This window comes from Fistularia commersonii, chromosome 34 (assembly GCF_037954325.1).
Source record: "Fistularia commersonii isolate RoL2024-O1a breed Wild chromosome 34, RoL_Fcom_v1.0, whole genome shotgun sequence".
In the NCBI taxonomy this organism is placed as follows: Eukaryota; Metazoa; Chordata; class Actinopteri; order Syngnathiformes; family Fistulariidae; genus Fistularia; species Fistularia commersonii.
The window spans coordinates 10,003,715-10,026,509 of NC_141317.1; the positions used below are offsets into that span (position 1 = coordinate 10,003,715).

Consider the following 22,795-nt stretch of genomic DNA (forward strand, 5'->3'; position numbering starts at 1 on the left):
GAAGAAAACACATACTTTTCTATGGACGAACTTGAAAAACAGGTAAAGATATCCCGTCTTAAGGCAACATGAGATCTGAAGACCCCTGCGTACTAAGAGTGTCTCTCACCCTGTGTTTGGTCGGCAGATGGCCTCGCCTCCTGCAGGGTGCAGGAAGACCTCTGCGAGGCAGCTTGGCCGACAGCTGGGACGCTGGAGCTCCACGGTCCGCAGTGTCTTCCCCTATTCTAGGTATTTAGCTCTTCTCGCCGTGTCTGCCCGCCTCGTCTTAAATGAGCCTGTTTAGCAGGTGAACTATGGGTGGCGGTTCATGTAGTCAAGCTGGACCGCCGTCAGCCCGGAGGCTCCCCTCAGTGAACTTCATTATCCCCCTCCGTTGATATCCAAGCGGTGTGAGATGAAGTCTCTCAGGTGTGACCTCCCAGCAAACAGCAGCATATTGTGTCGTGACACCACAGGGCCCCTTACACCGCCAGCTGGGAGTCACTGAAATGCTCAGAGGCAATTTTCATGTGATAAATCACAACAAAACTCACCTCGCTTTTAAACAGGGAGTAAAACTACGGATCATATTGGAGGAATTTCAGACTTGGGTTGGAATATCAAACATGACCGGTCAACAGTTTAGGGTGAAAATGTGTCTGTACCTTTTGGCCAAACCCGGTTTTCTTCCGCAGGAATTACATTATTAATGTGTCGCTGCCAGGGATTTGTGATTCCTCACGGGTTCGCTTTGGATTGATGATAAAGAAAAGGAGACCAGATATGTCATGGATTAGTCATCTCTCAAAATCTGGCAGGGATTATATAAAATATTTTTATGAATACCGCACAAAAAGTGCCATTAGCATGCAACCGCTCACACGTCTGGACAATGTAGGGTCTCCAACGAACCTTTCAGCGCCTCGTAAGTAATAATAAACCCTTTAAAATACAAATACAGAGACTGAGAGGTTTTCGTCAAATGTGTAAAAAATATTCATCCTGCGTTTTAGGATTCAGGGTCAACTTTTCTTGACGGACTCTTTGCCGTCGCAGAAAACTGATTTTCCATAGATTGATTCATTTAAAGCCCTCTTTCTGCAGGGTCACGGTGGTTTAAACTCTTGTCTACGGCACGGTGTTCAATTGACTCCGAGCCATTTAACTTCTTGTACAATCTCGGTAAACCGCAAATGAAGTATGCGAGTCATTTCAAGTGTTGTTTAACTATAAAAAACACAAGTATATCACTAATATTATGTACCTGGGGGTGAGGAACTTTCAGTGGAAATTGTTTGGTAATCGTTGAACATAAAAAGCCGACTCAGCGAATTATTTATATTTGAAAATATTGCATCGAATCATGCATTATTTTGCATTCATCTCAAGTCAAATAAAATGTAAAAAGCTGCCTTACTTTGAAGACGGCCCTGCGGAGGGTTTCCTCGGGTTGCGTAAGGACGCTCGCCGGGAAAAGGTTGAAAACAGAGATCGGGGAAGACGCTTTGCTGGAGAAAAATTTATTCATGAGCGATTTGTAAAGAAATGTCAACGCGGTGAGCTGAAATACTTATTCAAGTATTGACGCCTGAAGCTCCTTATTCTGATTCGAGCTTCCGGGGCGCCTGTGGTTTCGCCCGCTGCGTTTGAAATTGGCCGTTCCCTCTGGGAGGCGCCGCTTCGAGCCGCAGCGTTTCTTGTTTCCGGGTGGAGGTAGAGGTTTCCACAGGGAGGTAGCTTCACAGGATCCCCTGATCTTAAGTGTCAAACACGACCGTCGGCTTCGGAAATCCGACACGCACCGTAAACAAAAAGTACCGGGACGCAGGGCAAACGTGTATTGCAAAGGAAGCTTTATTGCCAGTGACAGAGGTGGGGGGTCGGGGTGGGCTATCTGTTACGGAGAGTCTTCCATCTTGATTCAAACAGTCCGGCATCGGTGTAAAAGCAAACAAATCGAGCGAGTCGCCGCGACGACCCAGTCCCGCGGGTCTGACGTGACAAAGTGTCACCCGAACACGGATGTTCCGATGTTACCAGCTGAATATTCCCGATCGCTGAGCTAAGGCTAACCACGCGGCTAATGTCAACAACTCTGCATGTTCCTTCCTCGGGGATCAGTGTCATGGCGTATTTCCTAGTAAACGGCAAAACAGCGAAAAAGCCTCCATAAAAGCCTCAGGCATGGCTCCGACGACGATACACTCACAGGTACACGTACACAACTGAAGAACGATCCAACGGTGAGCAGGTTTCACGTCATAGTGACAAACACGTGGTCGGGAAAACGGCGAGATTTGTTTTGCAAATGATGATGCTGTGACTTCTATGTTTTCTTATTAGATATACTGTATGCCACTAAGAAAAGGAAGGAGATTATTTGTGTAAATATATTTCAGGAATGTTCAAGAAATGAATGACCTATTTGGATGGAAGATCTGATTTCAAAACAAAATATATCATAGTAAAAATAAACAAACAACCAAAGGTTTATATTGCACTTCTTATCATCTCACAGGCGCAGTGTGATAGCTAAAATAAAAATATAAATATATATGTATGTAAACTGAATCTTCCAAAGGCAGTATTTCAGTCACACATCCACAATGGACCTCTGAGTGCTTGCATTGTTGCCGTGGCAACACCGCTACGCAAACCCAGCATCCTGGTGTGTGTGTGGTGTGTGTGTGTGTGTGTGTGTGTGTGGTCACAGAGCGGACTGTATCAGGCATTTTGAAGCAAATAATCCGCAGAGGACTTTCTACCGTCATCACCTGCTGCTGCTGCAGAATTACCGTTAACAAACAGCGTCTGGTCACCGGCGTGGATTCTTATTATGGGCTGTTCGGGGGGGACTGACAGTACCCTCGGTCATATTTACATGGCGGGTTTTACGGGGACGGCGACCGCGGGTAAATCATTTATTCTTTGGTTCAAAACGTTAGAAATATATTGGAATTTCGGCTGCAGACTCCTGCACTACATCCCACGTAAAATCTAGAATCTTACACTGCCTCTGTTATTTATTACACATCTATCTATTAATATTTATATCTGTAATTCATCTGTATTTACTTTCAATCTGACATTTATGTAGATGAAAAATAACCCTTTAAGAAAGGTAATATATTATTTACTGCTGCATGTGTTTGTCACTGGTCAGCTCACTATGTTAATGCGTGTTAGTGAATTTTAAGATATATATACATATATATGTATATCTATGTATATATACATATCAGTTGAACCTATAGGCCTATATTATGCGATTGTTATGACACATTCACAATGCTTCAACTACAGGGATCACAGCTACACAAACATCCCACTTGATCGGACATCACTAACTGACTTGCACCTGCATTGTAGTCAATCATGCAAAACCGAAACCAAAATGAAAGAAAAATAAATATCTATTTGCAATAGGTATGAAAAAAAAATCGTCACCACCACAGCCATACATACGCACGCACTGTATACACACTGAGATACACATTGATGTCAAACTGCACGGTAACCCACAGTTCGAACGATACCTAAAGATACACACCAAAATAGGAAACGGAAATTGGGGAAGGGAGGGAAAAAGAATTCATGAACTCAGTGTAGGCACAATCTGCTTCTCACGTCATCAACCACAGATCCAAAGGAAAACCACAGCTACGGAGACACGGGTGACCTATTCAAGCGCACGAATGGACAGGCCAACGAGGAGACAGTACATTTTGACACTGCATAGAGTTAAAAAACACAGTCCAGGGCGACGCTTCGCCCCGTCGAGCCGAGCGCTCGGCTACCGAGATGTGTTTCTAGCGCTCGCCATCGTCGCCCGACGCGCGCCTGCGCTCGCGTTCAGCCAAGGTACCGCAGTGGCTCTGAGGCCCCGCCCCTCCTGCCGGGTGCTTCAGTTGGCCTGCACCGGTTTCGGACCCACGGCGACGCCGTTGCAGTCCAGGATGTACTGCAGGCAACCTTGAGGCGGGCGACCGGCGCCGTTCTTGGCCGACTCGCCGACAGTCTCCCCTTTCTGGCCGGAGCCCTGAAAAAAACAAGTAAATCCTGTAAAACCTGATGTTTTTATGACGCCGGGAAAACGGTAGATTATAATTCAAGCATTCTTTCGATGAGTGATAGCGAAACCTATTGGGTATGTCATTATTGCACTGAAATACAGCTGTCAATGTGAGCGGCTACCTGAGAGGGCTGTATAGTTGTGGGTCTCTGGGGGGCGTTGGCCTCCTTCTCCGCAGCTTGGTTCATCTTCCCGAGCACCATGTCAGCGATGAGCTGCCTGTCCTCGGCCTGGTGGTCCCCAACCAGGGGCATGGAGGAGCCCACCACCTGCATCACGTGGGGGAAGTGATTGAGGCTTCTCGTATCACCCATGGCTCAGAGCTGACCCCTGCTGTTGTCCCATCTCCACCTTGAACTTCTCCGTCACACCTACAGCACACCTCACCACTGTCTCACAGTCAGCATACATGTCCTGCGCCATGCTAACATACTTCTGTGCCACTCCAGACTTCCTCATACAGTACCATAGTTCTTCTCTCTGCTGCTTCTTCCAGGTCTACAAGGGCACAATGCAGCTCCCTCTCACCTTCTCCGTACTTCTCTACTGCATTCTCAAAGCAAATACTGCGTCTGTAGTACTCTTTCTAGGCATGAAGCCATACTGCTGCTCACAAATGCTGACTTCTGCTCTCAAGTCTAGTTTCCACTACTCTTTCCCATAACTTCATTGCTGACTCGTCTAACCAGAAACTCTCCTAGACACTTCTGGAAACAATCTTTGCCGAATCCAAATTCAGGACCAGCTGTGAGGGTACAGAATTTTGCCCTTTTATCCAAGAGTGATGGTATTCGTAGACATCTGTTACCGCAGCGGGACCAAAACTCGCAAAATGCAAGTTTCATACCATATACCTGGTCATATGCTTTTTTTTGGGTGTACAAAGGTACAATACAGGCCCCTCTGACCTTCACTGTACTTCTCTACCAGCATTCTTAAACCAAATACTGCTTCTGTAGAACTCCTGTAGTACCCTAGTACACTCTAGTACCCTGCTAATTTGTGTTTCACGTTTTTTCCACAAAATTCAATGATCTCATGCAAATCCTTGGATAATTTTTTCTCATTTTCAGGAAAATATAGAGAATTTAAAGTTTTATTGGGATTGTAGAATCTTTAGAGACCCCTGGTTTGGGTTCCCTTCGAAACTAGATAACCCATTCGTCATCAGTTGTCATGATAGTCAAAGATCTCAGTAGACACTTTTCATTGATTAAGTTTAGCCGACCACCTGAGAGGAGATGCCCACCCACCTCCATGATGTAGTCTTTGCCGTCCTTCCCGTGGATGGCTTTCACCGCGCAGATGTCCAGCCCGCCGAAAATCTCTGAGCAGGTGTCCACCCACAGCTTGTATCTGCAAGCGGCGGGCATGTAGGTCGAGATCGGGTTTTGTCCGACGGCCCGTCGTAGCGTACGAGGTGAAAACACCCGCGCAAGTCTCACCTGTCCGTCATGGCTACCTGCTCCAGCATGGCCGACCCCGTGTTGGTCTTCCAGTTCCCCGATATGGACGTTCTCCTGAGGAGCAGAAAGGACAAACGTGCCCGGATGCGACCTTCTCCCTCTCAGGCTGAGGAACACGGGTATGTTCTTCACTCACATGTAGGCTTTGTAGTCGCTGCCGATCTTCTGGATCCGAATGTCGTACTTGGAGTCGATGAGAGGTTCGGTCGTGGTGTACGTCTGGGTGAGAGCGATGACGCTGGCGATGTCCTGGAACTTACTGTGATTGTCGGCCTTCACCTGGAAACAGAGAGGCGTCATAAACAACGGTGCGGATCGGACCGAGAAAGGAATATCTTCTGCGAGTACTTCACGTCAAATGAACTGGATACCTTTCCGATACCGGAGTGGGCGTGACCGATCTTCACCACCACGGGGAACGATGGCATGCTGACCTAAAATAAGAAGGCGTAGTTTGATTATCGTCCCCGATTCGATCTTCGTTCTTCCACGTCTCCATATGAAGCCCGTCCCTGCATCTCACCATCTCCTTGTAGTTTGGATAGAAGGTCTGCTCGATCAGCGGGAACTTGTCTGCGCCCAGTTTCCTGCAGGTGTTGATGAGTTGGGCGAACTGGACAGGGAAGGATAAGGTGGGTTGGGTGGAAGGGACAGACAGGACGTCCTCGCTGGGATCTTCTCTTACCGCCCAGGGCTTGTCGCACAGGTTGTAGATGGATTCGAGGGAGTTGATGCTCGGGACGCCGCCGTACTGCAGGCCGATGATCAGGTTGCGGAAGTCCTCGTTCTGGGTCATGCTGAAGGCGTGCTGACGAATGAGGACGAAGTCCGGCTTGAACGACCTAGAAAAGAAAACGACGGCGACGACGTCACCGCTCTGTCGTCGTATGACGTCACCGTGATTAACTCGCGACGGTAGGGATCCACGTGCGCGTCCGTTCGGACGTCTTACCTGACGATCTTGGTGCCGTTTCTGTAAACCTGCATGTTCACGTTGCAGGTCCCGTTGGCGTGGGCCATGACGTTGATCTCGCTGAATTCGGCCTGAGCACGAGTGAGGTCCAGAACGTCACTGTATCTCTCAGAAGTGAAATATTCCCGGTGAATATGACTCTCCGGAGGAAACTTACCTGCTCCACCTTGATATCAAAATCCCCGTGAATCTTCTTTCCGCGGAACAACTTGGCCCTGCGTAAAACGGGCACAATTATCAGTATCGTTCGTGTGAACATATTGACTTTTTTTCCGTCCAGTGTTAAAGACAATACAAGTCATGTCGGCTGAACACGCCGTATACGCTGCGAAACAAATCATGCTTTCCCCCGCCAGGTTGTGGTAAAAGGTGCAGTTGCACGTCTTGAATCTGCGTTCCAGAGAAAATCCCGTGGCTCCCGAGGGAAGTAAGATAAACATGGATTAATGGCCGTGTCTCGCCGCCCCCGGGGAAGGAAACCGCTAAGTCTGAGCCGCAACAAACACGACCGGATTTCTGTCTCGCGGAGCCATTCCCGACTCTTCGACCGATAGCCGAGCGTCGTTTTGCGTACCGGTGAGGCGCAAAGCCTCTCCTCCAGAACATCGGATTCCCTCTTCCTGCTTCCCGCGATGCCGCTGTCACTGAGAGACAATGAAGATGAACAGTTCGCTCTCGCTCTCGTCTAATCGCGGCATAAGGATCGGATCGGCCCTGCAGGAAAGCCAGCGCCGAACGCTCTCGCAGGCTCTCGCAGCGCTCTTTACCGCTCCACCTGGACCAGAGACCCGTCCCGGATGTCCTGGATCTGGTATCAACGGACAGCTGTGTAGATCGTCCGTCCCATCAACCCTGACGTGGAAGCATCTCCCGATCAAAATGCAGTCCGTCTCCTTCGTGGGAGCTCATCGACACTCCACGGGTTTAGCGATAATCAATATTATTATCGGTGAAATCATGTCGATGAACTCCTCAGCTTGTGCGGCGGTCTTCGAGCGAGGTCACCCGTGGACGTTTTTGTAATTCTCGATTGATAAACGAAGCCACGTGACAGAATGTGAAATGAGGCTGTAGATCTTGTAGATCGTAAATCTGTCGGGCGACGCGTCACTCCGAGACGGCGCCATCTGTTCCTCCCTGCCAGGAGAGCGATGGGTGGCGAGGAGAGTCGGGCTTAAACAAACCTCAGCGGGTCGGTCGGAGCTCAAACCCGTCTTCCTTAATGAAGGGCATTTCATTACCGGCGCTCTGAGATGTAAGACAAGAATGTGCCAGGATTGCAGAGAATATTACTCAGCAGAAATCTGCGTTCAAGTAAAAGAGACGTTCCGTCATCTCTTAGCGAGCCAGGCCGCCGTCGCTTGAAAGCTCCGCGTCCTGCCGCTGTGTGTGTGTGTGTGTGAGCTGAATACAAAGTTCTGCACAAAGATCAGAGCTCACGAAGGCGTGGGATGTTCAGTCCGTCTGCTCGGCGAAGGGACGGAAACCCACTGCAGAAACAGCGCCGAGACAGCCGAGGCAAATACAAGATGCCACCTCCAAAGAAATGAAAGCAGGGCGGGGCGCTATTAGCGCCGCTAGCCTTTAACTAATGGTTTGACTGGAATGTATAAGAATAATTTATGGGGAGGTTCCTTCTCTGCGTTTAACCCATCATGGATGAACCCTGAGCAGTTGGCTGACATCTGTAGGCGCCAGTTAGGGGTTCAGCGTCTTGCTCAACAACACCAGGAGGAGCCGGGAATCCGAAAAATTCGGAATTCCAAGGAGAATCGCTCTTCCTCCCGCGCCATGTTTAACCGTTATCCTAGATTAGCTGTTCAAGAGTTAACTGGATAACATTAGCTTGATTAACACGACTTATCCCACAAGGTTTAGTGTGTGTGTGTGTGTGTGTGTGTGTGTTTGCTGGGGAGCAGCTGTATATAATCAGCTGTGTTAATGAACGTTTTTTTAAGTGAATATTTGCAGCTTCGTCTTCATCGTTGGGTTTGGGGACCAGAGAAGGAAGGAAGGAAGGACTCCTCTGGAGTTCTGCAGCTGCGACCTTCTGCAGAGAACATCTCCACTCCAACTGCTCACCTATGATGGCAACCACAGCCCCTCTTCATCCCCCCCCAAAACTCAAAACCCGCCTGTTCGAAGTGGCCCACTCTCTTTAGCTCGCATATAATCTGGGTTTGCACGGGAGTCTACCAGTTTACGCCGCGCGAGATATTTGCCATGAAATTTATAGCGTTAATTTAGAAACCAGCTAAAAAAACGTGTGACGGGAGCACCTTTAGCCCGCGGAGCCGGCCGAGCATCGTGTCAGATTGTTTCATCCCGTTCTCAGAAACCGCTACAACTGATCTCGTTACTGTGAAAATGTATCTGCCCGCCTTGACATCTGCCCCGGCTCAATGAGGATGACCTTTGAAGAAAAGACACCGTTTGAATATATAACACAGAGTTTTTCTGCTCGGCACACCGGCACATCTTCATCGTCCGTGGAGCTCCTCTCCCGGGCTGATGCAGGAGGCTGGCGTTCCTCCCGCTGATGAGAGTCTGATCTCATTAGCGTCGATCCAGGTTTCTATTAAACTAATGGCCGACGAGAGAAGCGCCGCCCCTGAATCAACGGAGCCCGTTTCCTAATATTAATACGAGCAGGAGTGTTTGAGGGTGAACTAAATCACCAGCGACCATCTTGTTATCTCCTCTTGTTATACGTATTGTTTTAATACCAATGTTGACGGCGTGCCAGTGCAAAAACGTGCAGAAGAAATCACCGCAGCTTGAATTTCTCAAAAACTCATCACCCGGTCATCAACGTGAACATCACCTCCTTGCTTTGGACGTGAACGAGGTCTGGAGGAATTGAGTTTGGTTTCCTGTCTCCAGGTGAAAGGTAATGTTATTCATAAATACTGTATGTACGACAGGAAGCCGGGGAAATGCATGAATTATTAAGGAGTGTGTGTGCGCCCACTTCACTATACAGTTGCATAGATCTGCTGTGGAGACATGTTGATCTGGGGGATATTGTGAATCAACACACACACACACACACACACACACCAAGCGGGGAGCCTGTCCTATGGCTGTGCGTGACGTGTCATGTGATCTGCTATCAGCTAGTGGAGGGAAACCCCTCGAACGGGGGGGGGGGGGGGAAGGGGGGGGCACTGCAGTATTTAGGCTATACCCGGAGAAATCATGTGCATCTCCAAATGTTTGTGGAGCCTGTGGAGCGCTGACGTCTGAGGACGGGAAAGATGCCACTTGGCAGGGAAAAGGAAAGGGAAAGGCATGCAGGGAGAAGCTTTAGAGCGCCACGATTTTACATGAAACAGAATTTCGGAAGCTTCTCGCAAAAAAATATGGAAGTGTTCTAACGCCTGCCGTGCCGACGGGTTACCACGGCGCCCGTCCGCATCTGCAGAGTGCTTCGGGGATTCTTAACCCTTGCCTCGCAACTATACTTGATTAAATTGGCTGTGAATATGATTAGAAAGGGGAAAAAAAGAGGTGTTTATCAGAAGCAGCCACGCGGCGTCTTACCATTCTTGCTGAGGCTCGTCGATAACCAGGAGGATCTTGAACTTCTTGGGTGTCGTGACTTGTGTCTGCTCCACCAGCCCGGCGGAGGCGGCCGTCTGCTTGACGGCGTTGGTGATGGAGCTGAAGAAGCCCGCTCCCGTGGACTGGGACGGCTGGGGTTTCCTCTCCGGAGCGGGGGACGTGGCCGGCGGCGGCGCGGAGCCGGCGGTGGGGGACCTGGCGGGGGCGCCGGCTGCGGCCGGAGGAGGCTGAGCGGCCTCGGGCCTCTGGAGGTCGGTCATGTAGCCATTGGGCAGGTTGGAAATGAAGGTGCTGTCTGAGAGACGCCGGCGCAGGTAATTCATGTCTCCGGAGCAACGGACGGGCGGTGGGTGCGGAGGGTCTTTGCGGCGGATCCTGCTACTCGGGCGGCGGCTGGCGACGGCTGAGCTCTCCCGGCGAGTGTGTTCCGAGCATCCGGAGAGCTCCGCCTCACCGCCGGTGACGATTCCCCCCTCCCTCAGCCAATCTCCTCACACTCCGCTCTCCTCCGCCATCGCAATTGATGCTCCTTCCCTCCCCTCACAGTTCTCTCGCTGGCGTGCTCGCCCTCCCTCCGCCCCTCCCCCACCTTCCATCACGCCGTATTGAACCACGGAGAAGCCGAATTAGCGGGAGTCTCCGGGGAAGGAGGAGGAGGAGGGGGGGGGTTACCAGGTTACACGAAGGACCGCATCATGTCTGCCGTTCAGGATCTCCCCACCATGGCGGCTCTGCCTCCGTGCACAGAGGCTTCCGTGTGACCGTGAAATCCAAAATGGCCGCAGGGACCGGTGGGCGATGGAGAAGCCTCGCATTCGGTGGATCGGCCGACCGCCCCGCCGTCTCCTCCCCTCTCACCTTCATCCACCTTCACAATTTACTCAGCGTGTGCTCATGGAGATAAGGTCGTGAATATATTGGTAGAAGGACCAGAGAGGAGGTTTATGGACAGGAGGGGAAAGAGGACGTGAAGTTAATTGGTGTGAGAGAAGAAGGCCAGATGGAGGAGGTGGACCGGCCCGAAGGACGAGAAGAAGAAGAAGAAGAAGAAGAAGAAGAAGAAGAAGAAGAGCCATCTGGTTTTTGCATTCGCTGTCGTTTGAATATTTAGTACTCTGAAAGCTCAGTGAAAAACACATGATTGGAATCAAATCCTCTCAAGAGAGATTTTGGTCAATTATAAATATTTTAGTTGGAATTTATAAAAAACATTATTTGATTCTGGGCCCCAGGAGGACTCGTGAGGGTCCGGTGAAATAATCACTGGCTGGAGGAAACATGGCTGTCTTGACAGAGGGAAGGAAAAAGATCAATAAATCATTACATCGCAACATTCAGGGACGGTCGTGAAAGCAGGCGGCTCAAACTCAGCACGGCTTTGAACGCCGGCTCCACGCGCCCAAGAACAACCCTGGTTTCCCAGGAACAGAAGAACCTGGACACGCGGAGGTCAAGCTCTGCAAAATTATATTTTGAATTGTTTGCTGGGGAGCGGCCATGATGTCTGGTTTGGAGACCCTGAGGAGGAAGATGGCAGGGAGAGCTGGAGGAAGCAGAAGATGCAGAGGTTCTTCTTTAGGAGCGAGGAGGACGGAGGAGATCAGGAAGGAGTCCGAAGTCAGACCGAGATGGTTTGGACGTGGACAGAAGAGGGATGGTGAAGACCAGAGGGGAGGTTTATGGATGCAGGGAGAGACGACAGGAAGTTGGTTTGTGTGAGTGAAGAGAGTTAGATGGGGGGAGATGATCGGCTGTGGGGACCCCTGACGGTAAGCAGCCCACGGGAGATGAAGAGGATGCTTCAAATGAACATCGTCAAGGAGCGATAGGACAATCTGGGACCGGTGTTCAGCCACAACTGTCCAGCTTCTTATCTCTCAAGACCAGATATCTAGAGATGGAACGAGCCACTCCAGCAAATTCTGCAAAAACCCTACCGTAAAAAGACATGTTTTCGAAGGAAACCTCTGTTTGGTTCCTCTTCTTCGTCAACTTGTCTTTTTTTTCCATTGAAAAGTTCTTCAAAGTGGAATTTTTTTGCTTTTCATCGGTGTGAAGCGGCGACGGCTGATGTTCAGCAGCAAGGCTGCCACCAGCTGGTCACCGAGCCACAATGAACCTCCTCCACCTCCTCCTTTTGGCTCTGCTCTCAGATGAGTTCACGTGGAAGATCTGCTGCAGACGCTTTTCTTCGACTTCACCCGCGGTCACTCACAAGTGATTCATGAACTTCTTCTACATATCTATGGGTGCCTTGTGAGCCCCTACCCATCTTCTAATGAGAAGAAAGTTGAATGCTTTTATATTCGCGATGGCTACAGGCGGATTTATACAAACACAACCGCATCCCAGATGGCATCCATTGTTATTTTTAGTGCAAACTTCTGTTATGGCCGTTGTGATAAATCCTTGAGAGGGAAAGAAAAAAAAAACAATTCGTGAAGCGACACGAGTGTGTGTTTGGTTTGTCATCGCGCTTTGTGACTCAGGATATGTTTGCTCGTTTCCAGCCAGCGAGGGATGTGTCACAAATAGAATAGTAGCCGCGGGGATGAGCTGAACAGAAATCATCATTACTCACTTAGAGGTCAACTTCTTCGTTGTCCCCCCTTCTAAATAAGATAATAATAATAATAATAACAAATAAAAAATATATATTTTTCAACCAGACCTAACATGCACTGTCTCTGATGGGGTCATTCCTGGTCACCTCATGTCTCATTAAAATCGGTATACTTGTTTTCTGCCGTCCTCCTGGTGTGAAGGTTTAAGATTTTTTGAGGATTTAAATTGAATTAAAGCTACAAAAGAAAAACGAACACACGTGATTATTGAAAAAATGCAGCTTTTTGAAAAAAAAATAAAAGGAACAATTATTTTTCGATCAGATCTCCAATACATCTAACGTGCTGTCCCTCTGATGGGGTCATTCCTGGTCACCTCATGTATCAATAAAATCAGTATTACTGCTTGTTTTCTGCCATCTCTCAAGTGTGAACATTTAGATTTTGTGAGGTTTTAAATTGAATTAATGCATATTTCCCCACTGCAAAAGAAAAACCAATGTGCACTCTTATTGAAAAAAATACAGCTTTTTGAAAAAAAACAAAAACAAAACAAAACTAAACTAAAGCAAAAAAAAAACAACAACATTTTTTCCCGAACAGACCACAAAAACATCTAACATGTACTGTCCCTCTGATGGGGTCATTCCTGGTCACCTCATGTATCAATAAATTCAGTATTAATGCTTGTTTTCTGCCATTCCGCAAGTGTGGACGTTTAGATTTTGTTTTAAATTGAATTAATGCATATTTCCGCACTGCAAAAGCAAAAACCAATACATGCTCATATTGAAAAAATACAGCTTTTTGAAAAAAAAAAAATTATAATAAAAAAAAAATAAAGAAAAACAAAACAAAAAAACAAACAAACTTTTATTTTCCAAACAGACCTCCAAAACACCTAACATGTGCTGTCCCTCTGATGGGGTTATTCCTGGTTCCCCCATGTGTCATTAAAATCCCTATTCCTGCTTGTTCCCCCCCCCCCCCGCCCCCTAGTGTGAAAGTTTGAATTGAAATTGAATGAATGCATAGTTCCACATTGCAAAAGAAAAAAAAAAACAGGTTTTTACAAATAAATCAAATCAATGATTTTGGCAAATGTGGCATGAACCGTGGCGGAGCTGCGCCCAGGGACCTCCCGTCCGGGGCCCTCCTCTCCGGGGCCTCCCGTCCCGGGGCCTCCCGACCCGGGGCCTCCCCTCCGGTCCCTCCTCTCCGGGGGGCCCGCGGCGCCCTTTGTCTGCAGGTCGCTGCAGCGGCGGCTCTGCGAACAGCTTGCATCCGCGACCCGGACTGGCTGTGTTATTGTTGTGGCTGCGAAGTCGAAAATTCCCCCTCGACTCGTCGAGCGGCGCCCGATTCTCGTCGTTTTTTTCCGGAGGCGACACTGACGCAGCGGGAGGCGCCGGTAAGTTTATTCTGCGTGTTTTTATTTATTTTATTCAGTTTTAAGGCGAATCCGGAACCTGCATGCTAGCGACAAAGTTGCGGAGCAGCTAGCGGCTACCATTAGTTTGTGTGCTAAAGGCTGCTAGCTTGCTAGCTAGCGTATTATAGCTCTTTAAATAGAGAGCATTTGTTAACAACCGCTACAATACCGGTGAATTTGTTTGTTTTAATGAAAATCACGACTTGACACTTGCACAGTTCGGGTGGATGTTGTTTTATCCAACGAAACACCGTGACGCGTTAGCGGCTGAAACAAGTTGGCTGACTTAAGCTAGCTAGCGTTAGCTGTTACGAGGTAGCTCATCGCGTACTACGAAGGCTGCTCTTCTCGCTGGTTTTAACGAGATCCCAGTGAGGTTCAGGGCAGCGCAGGCTTATTTCACCAAACTGTTTAAAAGTATCGGATACATGGAGTTGACTCTGGTTTCCTCTGGTGTTTTTTCCCCTTCAGGATCGAAGCTGGTTTATTCTCTTCGTCGGTATAACCTGCTAACGTCAATGTTAGCAGCTAGCCCGTTCGTTTAAATGCTATTCCCTAGAATGGACCTGTTGAACTCTCAGTTCCTGGATAAGATGAACAATAACATCGGGAGACTGCACTATGGAGGTAAGTTTGTCTCAGTCCGAAATTTTCGTCAGTTTTTTTCCCCTTTGAGTATGTTAACCATCAATTAATCACAGAAATTGGGATCTCTTAACTTTTCACTTTAGCCATAAATCCGCTTTCAATCCGACACTAGCCTAGCTTCGGCGCTAGCGTCCGACTTACTACCAGTCAAGTTTCTCAATCTCGTTAAAACGACTCGTTGAAACATTGGCAGTCGTAATCTTCCGTAGTTAACTGACAGTTCAATTAAAACACACATAATACTAATTATGAGTCTTGTGAAAGGTTGTATTTTTAAAGCAAACCGGCCGTGCAGTGTTTAGAACAATGCACTGATTTCCCCCTCAGGAGGGACTCAAATCACATCCCTGCGATTATTAGTCAAGATTTCAAACATGAAATTAAATGTGCAAACTGGATGGTCACTTGATTAGTAATCATTCATGCACGTCCCGATTGTGTCCAGTTTGTTGTTTGTCCTGTTTATTGTGGCAAAACACTTGCATGGGGTTGTAGAAAAACAATTTCTCTTCCTGTCCATCCAGTTAAATATGTTTTTCTCACCGCTGTCATTGAGACAGTATAGGTTGTTAATCTGCTCACGGTTTAACCTTTGGTTCAAATGCATAGCATTTCATAATGTCATGCACTTTGTTTTGCTTTTTTCAAACATTTATCCAGGTTATTTCCAATCTTCCTCGTAGAAACATTACTGGAGGTGTTTTGATTTTAACTTGTGACTCTCTTCATTAGGTTACATCATTTTTGAAATTAAATTGCATTAACCATCCTTATTAAAGCCGGTCATCGTCAGCCGTCATTTGATTTTCCAAGGCCGTGCTTGATTAACTCAACGTCTTTTCAATTTTTTTTGCACTGTACTTCTATATTTATGAGATTTTTTTATTTTTATGAATACCCGTGTTTCCTTTTTTGGCAGACGACTCCAGGTCGCCTTCCCTGCCCAATGTTATGTCCAACATGACCGTGCCCCCCACACACTGTCCAAGCAAACGGAAGTACGGTGAAGAACAAATGGAAGACCAAACCAACTGTGAAGATGACCACATGACCAAAATGAGCAGACTCTTTGCCACTCAGCTGTAAGTTCATTTCACTGATCCATTTTTCTTCACATTTTCTCCCAGATCTGCAGCTGCCACCGTATCATTGGCACATGTCGTCCATTTCTGTTTTCTTTATCAAATTGTGCTTCGGGTTCCTCGGGTTCTTTTCATGCCTCTTTTGTCTAAATTTCGAATTGGATCCAAATATGTACGGTACATACTGAATACTTTTATGGCCCTCCAAAAATGAAGACGTGATGAAACACCAAATTTTTAGTTGTAGTTGATCATTTTGTTCCATATCTTGAGTTTTTAGCAAGTTTTTGGGCTCGTTCATAACTCAGTCTGATCGTACCAGGACGTCAGCTCCATATATGACTGCTTAAAATATGAGCTTAGCAAAGAAAGACTGGGGTATTATGTCAAATTTGACAAAGCAGGAACCAAATGAATGCAAATTATCATGTAAACTTCCCAAACGTACATGGAGTGCATCTGCAGAAGCCCTATGTAGTCTGCTCATGACTCAACACTTCTAACCTGTCTCACTCACATAGTAACACATCTTCACCCTGTGATGGCAGTGCAAGCTATAAAAGCCAACTCTACCTACACATTCACACAAATACACGTGCTCTGGGCTCCGCATCGGGAATGGGGTGTTCATTGTATCGCTTTAGGTGATTTCAGGAGCAGAGGGTCGAACCACTGTCGAGGATTGGACAGCAAACATGTTTTCCGAGGTTTTAGAGAACTCAGCACTGTTGTATTGAACCCCATAAAAAGAGAATCCGGAAAAAGGTTCACTGCGATTTGTTTTTTTGTGAATTCGCCAACGTCAGTGCAGCACCAAATTGTTTGCGCATCCTTTGGAAAATATGACACGTCAAATGAAAGCGCCTAATATTTTGACAGACATGGACGCGATGCTGGGATTAACGTCTTCTGTTATATGGATGCGGTCAGGTTTACTAAGGCTGACAACAAGCAGGAACTGGCGATCTGCTGCTGATGCCGACTGACAGTGTGTATGAAGGGTGGCAACTCGAGAAATGCTTTCTGTCTCTTCAAAACAAAACACATTCAGGGAATTAGAGCAAAACGGTCTGTCCTCCTCCCCGAACATCAAGAGAATCATTGGGGAAAAGGGAAATGTGTGTGATTTTCTCCCACATTCTCTATCGGCGACACCCATGACTTGAAAAAATGAAGAATACAGAAAGACATGCACTTTGGCTATAACTGAAGTCAACTAAAAAAAAAAATGAAGTTTTAACTTCTATTTCTACTTTTACTTCTTGATTTTATAAATTGGAACTTGAGTATTATTTTGTTTGTTCTGAGTTTTTTCTTTTTTTTTATCCATTGTAGTTTCGTAATATAAACGTCCTGCATCCTATGAGGTTTTAGCAGGGAAGAGTACAGTTGACGTGCAGATTTCACAGCAGTGCTTAATGTCCTGTGGTGCATTTTATATAGATTTATATATAAACCCCTTCCACTGCCCAGCTCTACCTGTAACCCAGCAATTACTTGACCGCATCCTGAGCTGTGGGCCTTTTTTCCATTCATGGAATCATCCAGGACTCCTTATTATATATTGCACATAGAGGAAAGGATATATTAAAAAAAAAAAAAAGAATATGTCGTTTGAGAATGTTTGTTCTCAATCTTGCTGTTGCATTTAGCACGTCTGAAGGTAAAAATAGGTGATTATTGCAGTCGGTTCACAAAACCCGTATCATCGTTGCATGGCTGTCGTTGCCGGAGGCACTCGCGACAGGAACTCACAACATGGCAATAAGTATTCGGTGTCGAACAAAGCAGCAACCGAATGGGGGTTGGAAGAGTCGCTGCGTCTGTTTAGTCAAACTTCCAGCCATTCAAAGAGGTTTGCAGATCCTCTTCCTGTCTAGCAACCCGTGAGACTCCTTTCACAATAAGGGCACAGGGAAAAAACTAGAGTGCTATATTGTTGTATTTTTTTTCCCAAGTGATGTTTGCCATCTTCATTTTGAAAGTCAAATTAAAAAAAAAAAAAATTATTACATTTTATTTTGGAAAATGTCGGTTTTTATTTGATTTATTTCTGTTGTGGATTTAAAGAGCAGGTATTGATAGAAAGATACACCTGAAAGTTGTTTCTATCTTCCATCCGCCCTGCACACATGCTTCTTAAATTAAAGCAGGGTTTGAAATGTTTTATGAAAAAATGTGTTCATGTGTCATATTAATTCTCATGGCATCATAATATCATAGTTTTTCTTGTCTCTTCAGGGCCCGTCCCTCTGCTGGAGACAACCGCAACGAGCACTGGAGCCACAGTCACAGTCCTGCAGAGCACATCACCTCGTCATCCAACGGTCTCCATGGGAACCATCTGTATGCCTCCATGTCGGGCTACGCTGTGGACCAGCCCCTGGCGCTGACCAAGAGCAGCCTGGACGTTGGAGTCGGGAGCAGGGAGAGATCCGTGCTGAGCGGAGCTACGGAGCGCCAGCAGGTATGTCGGCTCGACACTTCCGGAACGGGGCTTCCGTCCACCGTGATGAAAACGCACCTGTCAGGCCTGAATCGAGCCGCGGCCATGTGTTTGAAATAGTAAAATCCGCCAGGCCGGTCGAAGTATATATCGACAACTCGCGATTCTTTTGGATGTCACTGAATCAAATGCTGTGTTGCAAACGTGTCATTTTTAAAATCCTCAAACGGTACTCTAAGCAGCTCAACGTGCAATGTGTGAAGAGTCATAAGGACTTTTTATTTTCTCCTTGCGTCAACCCTACATACCATATGTAGGATGCTCACTTATTCCACATGGTACTTCTTTCATCTGTAGAATCGTCCCTCGGTTATTATCTGTGCCCCTGCGAGCAATCGGAATTGTAACCTTTCACACTGCCACATGAACGGATGCTCTCCAAGCCCCCCGATGGATGAGAGGACCGCCAACGGTAAGTTGTTACAGTCTCATCCCAGTTGACCGTTTTCCATGTAGTATCTTTTTCATTATGTATGCTAGTAGCTAGAAACGTTCCGCAGCCGCTTACAATATATATCTAGTTAAAATGATAGTCCTTCCTTGGCGAGGATTAAAATGTCAAGCTCGTATGGAATCCGTTTAAGACGGCGTCGTTTTTAGAGGCCCAGATTTGCAGTGTTAATTATTTTCAGTTACACTGATTGCAGTTTTACCGGCCTCCAGCGAATCAGAAACCTGCAAGTTCCCTTGCAGCCAAATCCAGTATTTCATACATTGGAACTGAAAGATATGTGTATCATACACCGCCCGTCGGAGCGAGGATCAAGGCCTGGGGTCCCCGGGACCCAATTCCACATTTCAAAAAAACAGAAAATGAACTAGGTAAAGCTTCTGGAGCTCCTGCCGTGGAGGGCAGAGCGCTCTTAAGTCAGAGCAGGGAAATCTAGCAGAAATGATGAAGGGGATTGAGAACGGCGGCCTAATATCCCAGGGGACACGAAGCCGGTCTGATAAGCAGGAGATGGCTAACCATCTGCACGATGTAGTAATCAGCAAGGAACAGAAGAGGGCATGAGCGAGACAGTACTGGGTGGGAGAACTCCTCGCACCACGCAGCGACAACAGGAACCTGAGCTTTCTGTGCATCTACTGTGCAAACTCAGGTGTCTGTTATTGTCAGCAACCCGTGATAATGTAGTCGTCTTCTCTACGCCTGCCTACGAAACACTCATTTTAATTCTTATCCTTTGTCCCGTGTTCTGTTTTAGCTAACGCCGTCTGTGACCCCGTCATCGAAGAACACTTCCGTCGCAGCCTCGGAAAAAACTACAAAGAGGCAGAGCCCGTTTCCAACTCGGTGTCCAACTCGGTATCAATCACAGGTTCAGTGGACGACCACTTTGCCAAGGCGCTGGGAGATGCCTGGCTCCAAATCAAGGCCAAGGGTGGGGGCCATCAAACCCCTGAGGCGGATCCATGAGCGTGGGGTGTGTGTGTGTGTGTGTGTCTGTCTGTCTCTGTCTGTCTGTCTGTCTCTGTGTGTGCATGTGTGTGTGTGTGTGTGTGTGTGTGTGTGTGTGTACGTTACAATCACTTGTTCAGTCATTGCCTTGAGAGTGGAGATCGCTCACTGTCGTTTCTTACAAGCCCAGAAATTTTTCTTGGCCAAGAACAAAACGAGACATATGGTGCTCACCGAGGCTCCTCGGCCGCGGGGCCACAAGGTCAAACGATTATCAGAACACTTGGCCGGCGCTCGTCCTCCACAAATTGGCTCGAGTCTTTCTCGATCAGAAACGAAATATCACGTAGTTTGTTTGACGACGGTGGCTGTACAATGAAAGGATCGGATATCGCTTCAATCACCAGATTCACCCTGCGGTCGTTTCTTTTAGTTCACTGCTTTCGCGACCTTCCACCTGCCTGAATAGCCAAAGAACTCCCCCGCCCGTTCCGTCAGCACACAAGCCATAGTCGTTGATTTTTAATTTTATTTGTGTCACATTCATCCTAAAACCACACTGCTTCTTAATCTTTGTTACTTGAAACGGACTGCCGACACTCATTTGCACTATGACATTTCTAATGGTTCCAGGTAGCAGGTTACCTGTCTCGATTGGAGCTCACGTCTTGTGTTTTGAAATTCCAATAATGCAACTACGACCCCCCCCCCCCCCCCCACACACACACACACCCGTGTTACGGAAACACTTAAGAGTTTTCACGCGTACATTTTGTTTGCTTTGGTTTGAATCGGCGGATGAGTCAACCATTTTACTTCGGTGTCGGCTCGATTTAAGCTAACCCCGATGTAGCTACAAGAGCCTGGTTTCGTCTTTGGGTAGAAATGCGGGTTTGGCTAGCAAGGTTTTTTTTTTTCCCTTTTTACACAATAGGCCAGCAGAAGTGGCGTTTCTGGAATTGGACTCTGTCATTTGGACCGACAAAATGGCACCGATGAAAGCACTTGTGATGAAAGTAAGAAAAACACAATGTGTGTCTTCATGTTTCCTCGCGGCGTGAAGACGCGGCGCCCTCAATCAGCCTTAGCCGGGGAAGGGAACCCAAACTGCGAGCGGCCACGGGCGCCGGTTTAATTCATAACTACACAATGGTGTCCGCATTCGGTTCAAGTGGGCTGTGATCGCATTCGTAACACAAACAAACCACTGTTTTGGCCGGCTGTCGGGGGATATTTTGGTGCGCGGCTTCGTCCGAAGGAACCGCAAAAATAAACCAGACTGGGGTTCAACCAGACCAAACAAAGCAGGTGTGAAAACAGCCTCTGACTGACGCGTCATCTTATTATCCTGAACTGGACTTCAATCTTTCCTAATGAAATATTATTCTTTTGCCTATACGCTTGCTGACTAACTAGTAGACTAATATCAATCGTAATAGAGTGACTCGAAAGCATGTTTCAAAATAGCTGGATTCTATCACAAACATTATTCTATACTATGTATTTACTCAGAATTTATTTTTTATCTAACATTTTAGAATACTCACTGCTGGTACAGTTGTACTCAATATATTTTTTGTATCTGGTCCTCATTACTATATGCAGGTGTGTATCCTGGCATCCATCTTCAAACCACAGCCTCTGGAAAGGCTATTTGAATGCAGTTTTTGGGCAACCTTGTTTTTTTTCTATGGAGCTGGATGCTATAGCTTTATGCATGACTGAATACAGTTCAACCCGACCTTCTGTAGCACAGTCTCTGAGCGATGCCTTTATTTATTCTAAACATATTATTTTCATGTTGACTGTCGGTAAAACTTTTGAGCGACTCAAACCCGCGTTGGATTTTTTTATTTTTTATTTTTTTTCCCCTCTTCGCTCGACGACTAGACTCGCAGCGGACGGCTCTTATCGGTTCCGTAAACAAAGCGGTTGCGTTTTTCTCTCCCAAGCAGTGATTTTTTATTTTTTTTATTTTTATTTTTTGTGGAGATGCAATCTGGCTGTCCGTCAGTCACAAATGGGGCAACAGGGTTGCATCACGTTGGCCAAACAGCTATCACTTCATCGTTTTTTTTTCTTTTTGAAGAAATACTGTTACAATCTTTTCGAGTCCTTTTTTAAATCGAGGTGAGAGTCACGATTTTTTTGTTGTTCTATTTAGTTGAGTTTTCACTTTTCACCCTTGTAAAACTTTATAGTAGCTTAACATGTTTGTCAACACTGATTATGATATGGTATTAAAATTGACTAGATTATTTTTTATGTCAATATTATTTTAAAACCTATACATTGTATTAAAATCTACTGTTTTAAAGTTGTTACACACTATCCTGTCTTTATATTTTATTTTACTCATAGATGACTATCATTGCGCCGCGCGGAATGACTATAGATGTTTAGTTTCTACTAAGAGCAGTGTATTCATACATAGCATGGAAGTTTATTACCTTCTAACCATGCATTTCCTTTTTTCCTCTCTTAAATATGGCTTATTTTCCCACAGTGAAAGCGTGCAGGAACACAGTCTTTTGATCAAAGACCTTGTTTAGTGACAGAAAGTCCTCCAGTGTAAGCGTTTCAAGAGGCTAAGCTCTTTGTTTGTACCATTTAGTTGAGGGATTTTCATGGGATCCGCTTGTTTGACACAAGTTGATTTTTCACCTATGTCCGGGGTATCTACTCGATGTTATTTAATTGCTATATTTAGACTGCCGATATCATGAAGAGTGTTTGCAGGAAGTACCTTCACCATGTGTCAACAGTGTAGAGAAAAACCTTTGTACACTTATGTCCATATTTCTCTGGAAGAAAATGCCACTGTTTTGTACTTAATGTCTTCCAAAAATAAACATACAAATGCCTAATATTTTAATGCTACTTGTCTCTTTGCCCACATTCATTTTGCAAATGAGCCGTGTGTTCTCTGCTTCGCCGCACCACTCATTTCTCACATTTCCTGTGAGATTTAAGTTTGTTTAACGTGTTTTCGTATTTAAATGTTTTCGCGTTTGGGTGAAAACGACAACAGAAACCGCTTGTTTCCACTCACTTTCAAATTGACCTTTGCTTGGATGATACAAAGCCCTTAATTCTGCTTTTCT

The 22,795-nt window shown here is 46.4% G+C and overlaps 2 protein-coding genes across 2 annotated transcripts; one reads left to right on the plus strand and one right to left on the minus strand.

Moving 5' to 3' along the window:
- Positions 1-1,813: 1,813 nt before the first annotated feature.
- syn2a (synapsin IIa) lies at positions 1,814-10,800 on the minus strand. Its single transcript, XM_086142050.1, has 11 exons — positions 10,037-10,800; positions 6,651-6,708; positions 6,473-6,564; positions 6,206-6,362; positions 6,044-6,133; positions 5,892-5,954; positions 5,657-5,799; positions 5,500-5,574; positions 5,308-5,410; positions 4,177-4,323; positions 1,814-4,021 (listed from the first exon to the last, which is right to left on the minus strand). Exons 1-11 carry the CDS (start codon positions 10,378-10,380, stop codon positions 3,887-3,889), a joined length of 1,407 nt encoding a protein of 468 aa, XP_085998176.1. The 5' UTR covers positions 10,381-10,800; the 3' UTR covers positions 1,814-3,886.
- Positions 10,801-13,713: 2,913 nt separating this feature from the next.
- On the plus strand, positions 13,714-22,558 carry LOC147214562 (transcription cofactor vestigial-like protein 4). The gene is made up of 6 exons (XM_086142052.1): positions 13,714-14,032; positions 14,525-14,680; positions 15,621-15,783; positions 18,025-18,250; positions 18,587-18,701; positions 19,498-22,558. The coding sequence occupies exons 2-6, from the start codon at positions 14,599-14,601 to the stop codon at positions 19,707-19,709; spliced, it is 798 nt and encodes a 265-aa protein (XP_085998178.1). The 5' UTR covers positions 13,714-14,032; positions 14,525-14,598; the 3' UTR covers positions 19,710-22,558.
- Positions 22,559-22,795: the final 237 nt, after the last annotated feature.

Bases quoted from the DNA above. Each gene is read 5' to 3' on its own strand.
- syn2a (XM_086142050.1), bottom strand. From the start codon at position 10,380: ATGAATTACCTGCGCCGGCGTCTCTCAGACAGCACCTTCATTTCCAAC. The intron at 5,800-5,891 runs GTATCCAGTTCA...CTCTGTTTCCAG, and splicing joins CCCACTCCGGTATCGGAAAG to GTGAAGGCCGACAATCACAG. The intron at 4,022-4,176 runs GTAGCCGCTCAC...TGTTTTTTTCAG, and splicing joins CAACTATACAGCCCTCTCAG to GGCTCCGGCCAGAAAGGGGA.
- LOC147214562 (XM_086142052.1), top strand. From the start codon at position 14,599: ATGCTATTCCCTAGAATGGACCTGTTGAACTCTCAGTTCCTGGATAAG. The intron at 15,784-18,024 runs GTAAGTTCATTT...TTGTCTCTTCAG, and splicing joins AGACTCTTTGCCACTCAGCT to GGCCCGTCCCTCTGCTGGAG. The intron at 18,702-19,497 runs GTAAGTTGTTAC...GTTCTGTTTTAG, and splicing joins GGATGAGAGGACCGCCAACG to CTAACGCCGTCTGTGACCCC.